Here is a 13,741-nt window from a genome sequence, read left to right on the forward strand (position 1 = left end):
GTGGGGAAAAGCATTCCCTGGCGTAATACCAAGGCAAATAAACCAGAAAGTCCAGCATTTGATTTTCTATTTGTACTCAGTTACCTGATCTCATCTGAGACAGCAATTTAACTACTGCAGTTGATCTCAGTGCCTCAGAGCTAAACACAGAATCGGCCAGGATTCCCACTCTTGACTGTTATTTAGTGAGCCTTGCTGGAAGATGCACTTTTAGGGCTAGGATATGGCCCAGCTATTATTCCTTCCACTGCCAGAGGGCCAGCCAACACTCTGTCTAGATGCATGAAAAATGGCTAGTTGGGCTAAGTACTGAAGGGCTGCTGATGTCTGTGGAATAGTACCTCAGCAACATTCAGTGTCTTCAGAAAAGGAGGGGAGACAATTAACAAAAATGAAACTGGAAAATAGTGATCAAGAGGGAGTTACCAAGTGCCACACAAATCATCAAACATACATACCCATAAGCCAACTTACAAAAATTGGCAGTTTGTAACAAGGGAGATTACTCACCTTTAGATATACTTGACATTATTCTACAATGTAAACATACCCCTGAAGTAAGTCCCCTATCCTACCAGATAAAATAAAAAGGGTCAATGCCCTCAGAGTTAGAGCCATGTGATCGTCTCCTTACAGCACTACTGGAAGTGCCAGGAATCCTCAGTGCCACAACATTAATATGAGGTCACCAAGTGAGCAATGAGGAACCATGGGCAACGTTTGATTATGAATGGGTGGAAATCTAGTCCTAACTACTTTCTTTTGTACAAGGGTTCTTATTTTTGTAACTGCACAAAAGAGTATGGGAGGAGGAAAGAACATTTTGGCAATCCAGCCCACTCCTTCCTCAGCCCACTTACAATCCACTATCATGGACTCTAGCTAACCCACTGAATTGCACAGGGAAAGGTTCTGCTAATTTTCATTCCATCCTTAATGTAAATCAAGTAAAACTCTAGAACATCTACCTAACCTTATTTAGTCAATTATACATTGCACATTATGTCTGTAGACCACAGAAATCCCAGATCTCAGCAGATAAAGATCTCAGCAATACAATCTGCCTGTGGTAAACATTCAGGATGGGAATGTCAGGCAGGGTTCCTACTCTTGGTGGCTGCTAGCCAACAATTCTCCTCTTCCCCCCACCTGTGTGGAAGCTGAAGACATGACTGGGCATATCTGCGATTCCCTGGTGCCTTTCCCCTCATAGTAAAACAGCCCAACAATATTTACTGTCCAGGCTGACGCAAGTTATCAGAGGGGTGCTTGTATTTATGGAATTGTCTGCTAGCACAGATCAGGAAGTATGCTACATGAAGTATATGCCTTAATTTGAAGACTGAGGACTACTACATCTAAAGAGGAGTAATTTACCTGACTTCGTTCATTAATTCCATTCCATATACCATACATAACAAGTATAGGCACGACTGGCCAAATGGCCTCCTTCTATGCTGTAAGTTTCTAAGTACTAAAGCAATAACTCTTGGAGGCAGCAGGAGAACTCATTTTATATATGCTAAGGGCTAAAGTAAAACAGAACACCATCAAACTACATGTCTATTTTGAGAGGAAGGTCGAGGCAGTAATGCCTACCATAGTTATGTGTAGTAATCCACATAGCTGTTATGCACAAGTCATGCAAGTATATGCAATGCAAGTTAAACAATGAAATTGTGTCTACTCTAGTGGAATGTCAGTGCTTTGGTCTCGTAGGACATACATAGCTTGTAGATTTTCTGGGATACTTTCCAAATATAAGGCAAGACACCTTTTGTAACTTCTGTTCCCAATCAGGCTTCTCAACCACTAGATAAAGAGAAGGAATAAAAGATTTTGGGTCATGTGGAGGAAAGAACAACCAAGCAAGCAAAGGAGACTGTCCAACAGAGAGAGCACACATAAAAGAGAGAGCAAGATCAACACACATGCAGAAAAAGTAAGGAAGTTCCCTCAGGCAGGTAAAAGGCAGAGTTAGGTGCTGTGAATACCCCAATATACATGAGATTAAGTCCTCTGGAGGCACGGGAATCAAAGGATAAAAAGTGAATCCTGGCTCCAGCCTGTAAAATCCTTCTATTTGTAATTGTACAGCTACTGAATAAGGTCTTTATGAAAAGCTACAATTTTCTCAATCGCACTGCTTGAGCAGTTCACTCTGCTCTGTACGGATGAAGAATAAGAAATTGGAACACCAGGATGGTAGCTTGGTCATCTCATGATCACCTCTGACCGCTTCCTCCAGATCAGGTCCAAAGTCGATTTCAAGCCCTTTCAGGGGAACTGGCCGAGAAGTACCTCCAAACATGAAGCCACAGGTCGCATCTGCCAAGGACTGAAACATCTACAGGCCATGGGTGTAAACGGCAGCTTTGAGGTTGCCCACTATGTCACATTGAGGTTGGAGTTAATGGAATCAGTGAGCCTAGAATATGCTGCATACGTGGATAAACAGCAACAAGAAAAGCCCATTATAAGGCTTCAACGGCTGTATAAAGCCTTCCATCTACTCTACAGTCAGTGGTATCCTGAGATCACAGTGCTGTTTCATGGGCAAGTCACTGAGTAATGAAACTAATGCCTTGGCAGGTGACCATAGATCAATGAATTGATTAATAAGTCCTGGTTAGTTCAGCTAGCACAAAAATAAAAATGAATGAATAATTTCTCAATTGCTGAGGGAGCTGGGATCTAACCTCCAGCAAATATAAAGTTGAAAATGTCAGTTTGTAATGCAAGGGACAGAAGCAGCTTGGACCTCAATTAGATTAGACATCATGGTAGTTAGCCAAATGTTACGGAGCCTCCTCCCTCAGACTAGAGAGTCAGAAGAATTTTACAAAGATAACACTGAGCCTGGACAAGTACTAGCATTTTTGGAAGCAACGGAACATTAAATGATCCTACGTTCAAAAGAAGCCTCATATACAAGTTGCAGGAGCAGCCTCCCTAACAATAGACTGAGGTGGGAAATGTTAAACACAAATGTGCACCTCAATGATGGAGCTGACTAATTGACAAGCCAAATTAGGTGGTTATAGGAAACCAGGAGAACCTAAAACAACCAATATTGAAAAGTCATCCATGAGAAAGGGTTAATTGTTTTTTTTTCTATTACTGAGAAACTGAGGTGAAGCACCAAGACCCAAGATGGAGGACATGAAGATTGAAAAGATTAGGAAAAAACCAAGATAAATCAAGAAGTGCAATTAGGTGATGCCAAACTGGAGTTTTAATCCCATAGGAAGAAGAAAAGACAAAGGGTCATGTTGTCATTAACAACAAGGAAAGGTGCTACTTGGGCCAAGAGGAAGAATATATGACACATAAAAATGATGGACGCATCATTACAGCCTATATTCCAAATGTGTGCACTGCATAGAGGCTGAAACTCTCACTGAAGTGCCCTTAGACAAGACTGGAGATGTTATGCAGCTACTTGAAGGCACTGATTCTGCTAAAAGCTCAAAGTATCTCATGTGAGGTAATAAGGCCTTTTTGTAGCTTGCTGGGTTTATCTTTTTTCTCCACATATGCCTTTTTACCAGAAGGTTTTGCCTTTACCTGAACAGATTTTGAAGCCAATGAGGACTGTAATGTGGGCATCTCAGCGGGCTTTGAAGCTGAAAGTTTTCTGGTAGTGTTGACCTGAGGAGTATAGAAAATGCAGAAGAAACTACCACAAAACTTTGAGATTGGTGATTTCTTGCCTTACTTCCAGCGTATCTATGTTTATATAGTCTTGGGTCGACCACACATCCGGCACATACCAGATGCCAGACATGGTTACACATACAAAACAATCTTTAATTAAAAAAGCTAGCCATTGACCTGGAGTCTGAAATTTACAAGCAGTCACTAAATGCCCTCTGATGGACACGATCAGTTCACAAGTACCTATAATTAAAAGATATAGACCAGATTAGCAATTACAAATCATAAATCTGCTTCAGATCCAAGACTAACCACAAGCAATGCCACAAGAGATCAGCAAGTATTAAGCAAAACACTCCACGTTGATCATGTGCTCTCGATGCAGAAAGATCCACGAATCTCACTGGTTTCAGAAGGGTTCATGGCAATAGAGTGGATTTGTCTGTTCCAATTACAAGCTGCATTGTTTATATTATAAAAAAGGACACATTTATAGAATTAGATGCTTTGGTTTTCCCTCACCTTTGAAGCAATCATGTATGGTGGGATTATTTCCACATTCAGTTCCTGAAAGAGTTCCCTGCACTGCATGGAGATGAAGTCTCCTGCGAGTGGTGACTTAACAATGCCTGAAATCACATCAGAAAAAAAGTACTTTGGTTCTACCACACAGACGGAAGTCAGCATTTGGTTTATGAAGGACAGTGTTTACATAAAAAATATCTATGTATATACATTAAAAAAACATTTGCTTTAAAGTTTCTGATAAAGCAGCAAAGGGAACAAAAAACAAGATGAGCAGCTGAAATGGTATTATTGTATAAAAAGGGATATGTGATCTGATGAGAGGGGGAGCGAGCAAGAGGGAGTGAGAGGTGGGAGGGAGCATAATTTTTTTTAAAGTTTATTTTTAAAACCTGTACCTCTTGAAAAGTCTCTTCCATTAAGTGAATTAACAATGGTTCAATTACACATTTCATCATCAAGGTCTGCATTTATCCTTACTTTGCTGAAGAACATATCCATCATGCACTGGAATAGCTGTGGTATGTGTGGCTCCACTATCTAGCACTAAGCCTGTAGAACGGCCATTTGCAAATCTGACACAAAAAGTGAAGGAAAAGACACGTAGCGAACTGAAGTACAAAGTGAAGCCATTCCACAATGCAAATTAAACCAGCTTCCATTTTCATTAACAATCTGTGCTATTATTTCCCATAAAAGAGTACTAACCAGGCATTGTGATGTCTTAGTGAGTAACTGCACCCCATGGTGCGATACTGAACCATATAGACCAAGAAAGCCCCATGTTTGATCACTGCTCTATTGCAAGTTAATAGGTCTCAGCTAAAACAGTAGTGAAGTTCTACAATTGGTTTTGGTAGCTGGAGGGGGGGGTGGTGGTTGCAAGGAAAATCCACCATGATCAGGTTCAACTGTGATTTACCACCCCTCTTCAATCAATTGCTTGCTAGTTTTCTATCTATGCTCACCAGTGAAATACAGGCATTGAATGAGATACCAGATGACACCCCACATCTGATAAATGGTACCCCAACACAATGAGGTGTGGAGACAAAAAGTGCACTGACCAATGTTTACTTTAACTTTTAATATGTACACTAATTCCAAGATAATAGTTAGTTATTGTTGATCTACCAGTTTGAAAGGATATTAACGGGGAATAAAATAACCACCCATCTCTGCAACACAGCCAAAAAAAATTTTACTGTTACCTGTTCCTGGATTAAACATTCCTTTAAAAAAAAAAAAAAAAAAATCTATATTTGCTGATTTTAACCCAATACCCTGTTAAGAATGTACTGTACTAGCAATCTAGTGGGATAAGGCACAGTGTAGCAACATATTGGTTTGAACTTGGTTCCACGCAGTGGATTTTCAATATCCAGTATGCGATATTCAATATTCTCCAAATTATAAGATGCCAGAGATGAAGCACTATCCCAGAGGGAGATTAAGATGCTGGATGCTAATGTCCAAGTCAACCTACCATGTTCACATACCATTTAGTAACCAGCTTAAGAACTTAAACAGAGACATAACAAGCAGCTTATTAATCCATTTTCCTAGCAGGCAGCAAATAAAAATAGCATCAAGAATGATGATTGGCAAAGGATGAATCATTAGCAGTTACGTTTTATCTCTGTTTCAGGAACATCCAGATATACTTTTCTATTATCACTAGGCACACAGTCTCCCAAACATTTTCACTATTCTAAATATTTGCAGGTTAAGTTTGTGTGTTTTGCTTTCCTGAGTTTTGTTTCAGCGGTATTCAATAAGATTAAATTGCTTGCTCCAGCAACTGGCCTAGCAAGGAAAAGGAAAAATTAACTCTGCACCAAACTACACAGAGCAAAAGGTCCCAGGTTACAATCCATACAATATAAGGAATCAGATTTTAATACTGTATTGAGTGATGTTACTGTCCCAAATGAAAGAAAATCCAACTTTACACTGGGTATGCGAATATGAGGACATATTGAAGAAAAGAATATGCTAATGTGACTATCACAAACTATCAATAATCCACTCCAAGAATTTTGATGCAAAGACAGGCTTTATTAGCCATTAGAGGAAAAACAAAATGGAGATCGTACTCTTGTAAGTGTTGTAATATTTGACAGGGCTTGGTTATGTAAAAAGCTATTAAAAACTGCACTTTTTCCATTTACTTCAGATAAACTAACTACCCATTTATGCTTAAACATCGATTTTCCCTCCCTCTTGGAGTTATGCAATTTGGAAAAAATTATCAATTTCAGCATCACATGTAATTGAAAAATTGGTTCAATAAAAGGATACGCCGTGAGCACAGCGGTTTTACACAGGAAAAATGCCGGGATATTATAATGTTCAAACATCAGCTCAGTAAGTCGCTCTCTCTTCGCCCGTGTATTCCACTGTGAAAACCAGAAAAAAGTCAAATAACTGTTGGTTAAAACATGGGGAATACAAACATATCATTACTGCATAGGTAACATAGGTTACAAAGAATTAAAATATTTTACAAAAGGAATCCTATGTTTCTAAATAATGTCAATTCTGTACATTTTCAGTGAAAATATGGCATATCAAAATCTGAAACTGGGTGTACATAGTTAGCTTTTGAAACAAAGGGCATTAGTTCCCCCATTGGTACCCACCTAAGGTACTAAGAAATACGAGGTTCAAATACTGATCTTGCCGAGGTAGCTGATTTTTTTTATTTTTATTAAAGTGGCAGTACTTTTTCCTGTCAGTTATCAAGTCTCCCTACACAACAGAGTAGCATGCAGCCAGGATTTCAACCTCAGCCAATGCTACTTGAGCTAGTTGCCCAGATGTACATAAGACCATGACAGAATGAGTGATCCATCAATTTTTTTCTCCACAAGTGTAGATGTTGCCTTGCTTTTCTATGCTCACACGGTAGACATTGGAACAGTGTGTAAAACTGAACACGTGAACCTCCATCCCAGCACAGCATATTACCATACCAAGATACATCATCACACTGCCTTCAAAGTGATATTTTTATCCAGACTGGTATGTACTCTGTTTCAACTGTTAAATATTATGCTTTGCAATTCAAAACACAGAAATCCAACACAGTATTTTACAGAATAATCAAATACTCACTGGGGCCTCCGACATCAAAACAGGATGCAGACCAGCTTCAGATTTTATGTGATTCTTATATGTGTGGTCTAGAATCGCCTGAAAACTGTCCCATTCTTCAACTGCAATAAAATGCAACAAGATTCAGAACCTTTAATCAGAACAGCATACTTGTCAATTGAATTATCGAATTATCCCTTTTCTAAATCATTTATCTTCAATCAATCTTGATTTAGATTAAATGCCAGAGCTTACAATGACAAATAGAAAAGCATGGAATTTCAACCTGGGCAAGTTCAATACAGTAGATGTTTTACTATAAATTCTAATGTATAGGTTGCCAGCAATAAAATTCCTACAGCTACATCCCTATACCCCAAGATTTAGTTTTAATACCTGCATTAAGGTGCAACGTGTACACCAGGTTTTAGAGCAATTTTAAAAGTTCTTATCCAAAGCGATATTCCAATCCTTTATTTTAATTGTGGAGGAATGGTAGATTAAAACACTGGAGTCTTACTTGTATGTTAACCCACAATTATATGGTGGGGTGTGGGGGTGGAAAAGAGAGCAAGTGGGGGAAGAGGAAGAAGGGGATGGATGGAGAGGGAAGGGAAGAAAGGAGGAAGGAAATGCAAGAAAGGGAGAGAGGAGGCAAGAAGGCAAGGCAGAGGGGGGAAAAAGTGGGACAGTTAGCCGTAATCACTATATAATAGTTGTCTTCAAAACAATCTAGAACAGAATGAGGCATCAATAAAATTACTTTGTAAATCACTGGGTCAGGGCTGATGACATGAATAGTATATGGAAGGTGGCATGCACTGTGGCCAAAGCCATGGTAGCTGAGCTGGGGTAGGATTACAACTAAATACCAACATGATTAGGAAGTTACAGTTAGCACATATTGGTCACAGCAGACTTACTGTTGGTGGGAGGGCTTAGCAGGAGGACAGTGTGTGAAATATCAACCCAGAAGGAGCATGGGAAGCCAGGGAATACTGGACCCAGCAAGGACGAACACAAAATGAGTGGGCGAGTGCAAGTTATCAGCATAATATGTACAACAGGCAGTATGATGAGTTTTTCTCCATAGGAGCATGCTTCGTATGAAAGCTTTGCTGCAACAGCTGCCCCATGTACTGAATTTAATATATAAACAGAGTAATTATTCTCATTGAAAGAAGAAAACAAAATGATAAACTCTTCTACTAGTCACATGCTTGATCAGATAAATGCAGCCACAAAATCTTGATGTAGAGTCTACATCTACAGTATATGTCTCAATGTTTCAAGATTTATGTCCATCACTTTCTATGTTCTTATCGCTTATTCAATACATTATACAAGGTGATGATTAAATCTGTATAAAAAAGGATACAATTACAATTTTGCTTTAAATAATAAACATTCCTCAAAGTGAGCAATAAATTGCAAACGTTTGATAAATTTACAGATCATCCAAAAAGAGAGATTTATGCAGTGTGAGGACACAAATATGTTGAAGTATCAATATATTTTATAATCTGCAAAACAGGCAATTGAGATTTATTGGGGGTTTTCTAAACACACATCATCCACCTCTGTTCTCATCACTCATTGGCTTTGATTAAATTTACCAACACAAGCTACTAGGACAACAGCTGTTGCCTCTACACCTACTACAGTATCAGCTAACCTAGATTTTAGAAATTACTATTTAAAAATTACATTAAAAACCACCAACCCCAAGACTATATTTACTAAGAATTTTAACTCAATTCTTTACTTAATATATACATTATTTAAAACTATTGTAAAGTGATGGACAGGGACATCTTGGAAATATGTGTCCTTTCAACATCACTATAAAAGTAGCGATCAGAGGTTCCAACCCCAGGCGTGTTGAGTTGGATGAACTCAGCCAGGATGGTGGTACGGTGTCTATAATTGGCCTTAGTAATCTTGAGTTAGAGAGGGGGGAAATCAACCAGAGTTTTTGCTTATGATTTCGGTGTCCCCTGTTGGAAGTGTCGGTATGTGGGCATGGTGAGGAGAGGATGGGGCTTGGTATGATTCCCCCCTCTCCCAAGCCTGGTCCAGCAGCCTGCAAACACTCACCATCAAGGATCACACATGAATAGTGGATAATGGTGCACGTAGTACAGAAAAACTGGCAACTGTGAGAATGTAATCTACAAAGAGGCCTTCAGGATAGAAGAGAAAACTGGCAAGGAAAAAATAAACAGTATTTAAATTGCTGACATACTCATTCCATTTTTCAAAGGAGAGATAACTTCCATATTTTCTCTGGGAACTCGCAAAGAGTTTGTATCAATAAAATAAGTTGTGCCACTTGGCTTTCCTTTGTCTCCTTCTATTTCCATAGGTGTGCTCCCATCATCCCTCTCCAACAGCATCCCAATAGCTGTTGGAAAGTCTGCCTTTAAAAGTAAGATTATAGTTTAGTTCACAATACATTTCCCAGTATAAAATGCATTATACAAATCTATAAAGTATTTTATTCAATGTGTACACTAAAATATACCCACGGTATTATTTCAAACATTTGTTCACTATACGTTTAATCTGATGCTGTTCATAAACATTCATTTTAAAACTGTTAACAAAATGAAAACTTTAGACTTATCATTTAATATCAGAATAAATAAGAATATGAATCACTTCTGAATCATGCAAGCACCCCAGGACTATAGGCACCACCCGAACAAAGATGCATTCAGTCTGTAGCACTGCTTGCAATGGAGCAAATTGAGGAAACATTTAAAACAGCTCTACAGAGGCTAGCTTTCCTGATGGCTCAGCGAGTTTATCCAGTGAATAGCAGTGTGACACAGACCCTGAAGATAATCAATTCAATCCTCAATCATTAGATTTGGGTTCAGCACCTTGGTTTAGGAATGGGAAAAATCAACCATCATTCCTGCTCCCATACACTAGCCAGTGGTCCCCGCTGATTAATTTCCTGGGGATAATGTTGTCAAAGCCAGAGAAGAGGGAGCAGTTATGCTAGGCCACAGTGGCAGTGGTGTTGTTATGGATTGAGGGCCAAAGGCAGGGGAATTGGGAATTTGTTGAGAGCGCGCTTTTCCCCACAGCAGATGATGAGAATACTGCGATTGGAGGAGTAGGGAAACGTGGGTGGTAAGGGAGACGAGTAAGTGGTCAGAGATTGCCTCGTCAGTGATTGAGAACTTGAATGCAGAAAGACCACAAGAGATGCCCAAGGCTATTAAAAAGGAGTTTATATGAAAGGCGAGATTGAAAGAGGACAGGAGGGCAATGAAGTCTGAGGAAATGGGCCGGGGGGGTCTAAGGGAATTGAGGTGTAGGTGGAAATAATTGAGAATGAGCTGTTGCTTGGTGCAGAGGATGACAGGAGAGAGTGTCTCGATAACAAAGTCGACTTGCGGCGGGGGGTTAAACAAGGATGATTTATTAAACCGAGAGAGAAGGTGCTGCCCGTTATCAGACAAGGAAGACATGAGAATCAACTGAGATAACAAAGCAAATAGTACAAATTTGTAAATGTAACCCTAAAACCACTAGGCATGCAACAGATCTATGGTGCATAATGTAAAAATATACTCTTGTGAGGGCATGATCGAAATAAATTGTTAATCATAAGCTTTCCCAAAGCCTTTCAATTAAAATAGACAGGAAGCATGATCATAAACTCTTGTAATAAATATGCCAGCTATTCTTCCCTGACCCCACTTATTTAACATCCATGGAGTCTCAACTGTTCACATGGAGGTGGTACAAAATCAAATTACCTTTGGGCAATCTTCCCCAGCATAGCCTGCTCGCACTGTGTATGACCCAATGTCAAACACAAGGGCACCAACCTCATCTGCAAAAAATTAAAGTGGCATATCAGAAAAAACTCTTTCTTGGGAACAATGAAACCAACAGTATTCAAAGAGAGAGACTCAGCAAAGAAAGACATTGATGTTGTTGCAGTAGGATACTTGTGATTACAGTATTTTTAAATTCTACATAAAACATGAGGTTTCACCGATTGCAATGCATACTTCTACATTCACCAGTCACTACGAATTACTAGAAAAACCATATAATCACTGCCTTACATTAGAATATAGAATATGGTTGTGACGTGCCAAATGCTGGAGCAATAATGCTCAGTGCCATGCAACAGGAGATGCAGGTTCCGTCTCCGATTCTGCTCAGTTCTTGATTTGAACCACACTTAGTGGAGGTTCTGGCATCTCTCAGCTGGGGTTTGGGGGCGGGGGGGTAAGGAGAACAGAAGAAGAGAATAAAACTCAAAGAAGTCCTACCTGGACACCAATTCCTAACAGTTGGTCAAAGGGGTGCTGCCAGAAGTCCAGAAGCAAAGTACCAACTCCCTTGGAAGCAGAGGTATTGAGGCTGATCTTCCCTTCATGGCCGCCAACCTCATAGTTCCCCAACCCTGCACAGCCCGCTTCTACCTCCTTCCCAAGATCCACAAACAGGGCTGCCCTCGTATATCCATCGTTTCAGCCTGTTCTTGTCCCACGGAACTGATTTCCGCCTATCTCAATTCTATTTTTTCCTCCTTGTCCAGTCTCTTCATACCGACATCCACGACCCTTCTGAAACCCTCTGCCACTTTAATAGTTTTCAGTTTCCTGGCCCCAACCGTCTCGTTTTCACTATGGACATCCAATCCCTTCACACCTCCATCCCCCACCAGGACAGCCTGAGGGTGCCCTGCTTCGTCCTTGAACAGAGGCCCAACCAGTCCACATCCACCACCACCCTCCTCCACCTGGCTGAACTTGGTCTCACGTTGAGCAACTTCTCCCTTGACTCCACTCACTTCCTCCAAATTAAAGGTGTTGCTATGGGAACCTGCATGGGCCCGAGTTATACCTGCCTTTTCATGGGATCTGTGGAACATTCTTTGTTCCAATCCTACTCAGGTCCCCTCCCTCACCTCTTTTTCCGGTGTACTGATAATTGTATCGGCGCCGTTTGCTGCTCTCACCCCAAACTAGAAAATTTAGTTCACTTTGCTTCCAATTTCCACCCTTCCCTCTCCTTCACATGGTCCATCTCTGACTCTTCCCTTCTTCGATGTCTCTGTCTCCATTTCTGGGGATAGGCTATTGACAAACATTCACTATAAGCCCACTGACTCCCACAGCTACCTAAACTATAATTCCTCCCACCCCACTTCCTGCAAGGACCAGTTTCTCCATTGCATCTGTTCCGATGATGCCACCTTCCATGCTAGTGTTTCCGTTATGCCTTCCTTTTTCCTCAACCAAGGATTCCCCTCTACCGTGGTTGACATGGCCCTTGACAGTGTCCATTCTATTTCCCACACTTCTTGCTCTCACCCCTTCCTCCCAGAATCAAGATAGGGTTCCCCTTCTCCTCACCTTTCACCCCACCAGCCTCCACATTCAACATATCATCCTCTGCCATCTCCAGCGTGATGCCACCACCAAACACATATTCCCCACCCCTTTCAGCATTCCAAAGGGACCGCTCCCTCCACAACGTCCTGGTCCATTCCACAATCACCCCAACACCCCTTCCCCTTCCCACAGCACCTTCCTGTGCAAGCGCAGGAGATGCAACATCTACCCTTTTACCTCCTCTCTTTTTAAGATTGCATGGATGAACTACAGAATTTGTTCATCCCTGTTTGGCATTAAAAAAAGTGACTCAACTGTGGCTAACAAGGGAAATTAGGGACAGCATAAGATCCAAGCAGAGGACATATAAATTGGCTAGAAAAAGCAGCAAACTTAAGGACTGGGAGCAGTTTAGGATTCAGCAAAGGAGGACAAAGGGATTACTTAAAAGGGGGAAAATAGAATGAGTGTAAGCTTGCAGGGAACATAAAAACTGACTGTAAAAGCTTCTATAGATATGTGAAGAGAAAAAGATTGGTGAAGTCAAGCGTAGGTCCCTTGCAGTCAGAATCAGGGGGATTTATAATGGGGAACAAAGAAATACATACAGGAAACTTTGTTTTATCTGGAGGCTAAATGTCCGGCAAGCTCGAGCCACCGGCAAAAATCAGGAGCCGTTTCGTTAGGTTTTTTTTCTTTCCGTTGCTTTTTTCTCAACAGTCAAGCTCTGCAAGGTCTCGCTGAAGCTGTTGCTAAGCTACAGAGACGCTTGCAAGGTACGGCCGACTGTTTCGAAGCACAGGGTTTGTTGCCAGATACAGAGCTCAAAATCTCCGTATGTTTCAACATTAGCGCTGGTTTGTCCGGCAGTTTTGATGAGACGGCAACAGCTCGGTCCCGTCAGTGCCAGATAGCACAAAGTTTCCTGTACTTTGGTTCTGTCTTCACAAAGGAGGACACAAATAACCTCCCAGAGATGTCGGGGAACATAGGGTCTAATGAGAGGGAGGAACTGAAAGAAATCAGTATTTGTAGGGAAATGGTGTTAGGGAGATTGAAGGGATTGAAGGCCGATAAATCCCCAGGGCCTGATAATC

The 13,741-nt window shown here is 40.8% G+C and overlaps 1 protein-coding gene across 5 annotated transcripts in view; it reads right to left on the reverse strand.

Moving 5' to 3' along the window:
* Window positions 1-13,741, reverse strand: part of actl6a (actin-like 6A) — a 34,773-nt gene that overhangs the window by 14,464 nt on the left and 6,568 nt on the right. For 4 of the 5 annotated variants that reach the window (XM_085990265.1, XM_085990268.1, XM_085990267.1 and 1 more), the window contains exons 2-8: window positions 11,052-11,128; window positions 9,524-9,698; window positions 7,300-7,400; window positions 6,484-6,581; window positions 4,663-4,757; window positions 4,180-4,286; window positions 3,568-3,651 (exon numbers count right to left, since the gene is read on the reverse strand). In XM_085990265.1, the coding sequence (XP_085846391.1) occupies window positions 3,568-3,651; window positions 4,180-4,286; window positions 4,663-4,757; window positions 6,484-6,581; window positions 7,300-7,400; window positions 9,524-9,698; window positions 11,052-11,128 (737 nt within the window). The remainder of the gene's footprint in view (window positions 1-3,567; window positions 3,652-4,179; window positions 4,287-4,662; window positions 4,758-6,483; window positions 6,582-7,299; window positions 7,401-9,523; window positions 9,699-11,051; window positions 11,129-13,741) is intronic. The other variant, XM_085990266.1, reaches the window with a different exon arrangement.

The sequence above is a fragment of the Somniosus microcephalus genome, chromosome 6, assembly GCF_052327205.1.
Source record: "Somniosus microcephalus isolate GS21.2 chromosome 6, FLI_Smic_1.0, whole genome shotgun sequence".
Taxonomy (NCBI): Eukaryota; Metazoa; Chordata; class Chondrichthyes; order Squaliformes; family Somniosidae; genus Somniosus; species Somniosus microcephalus.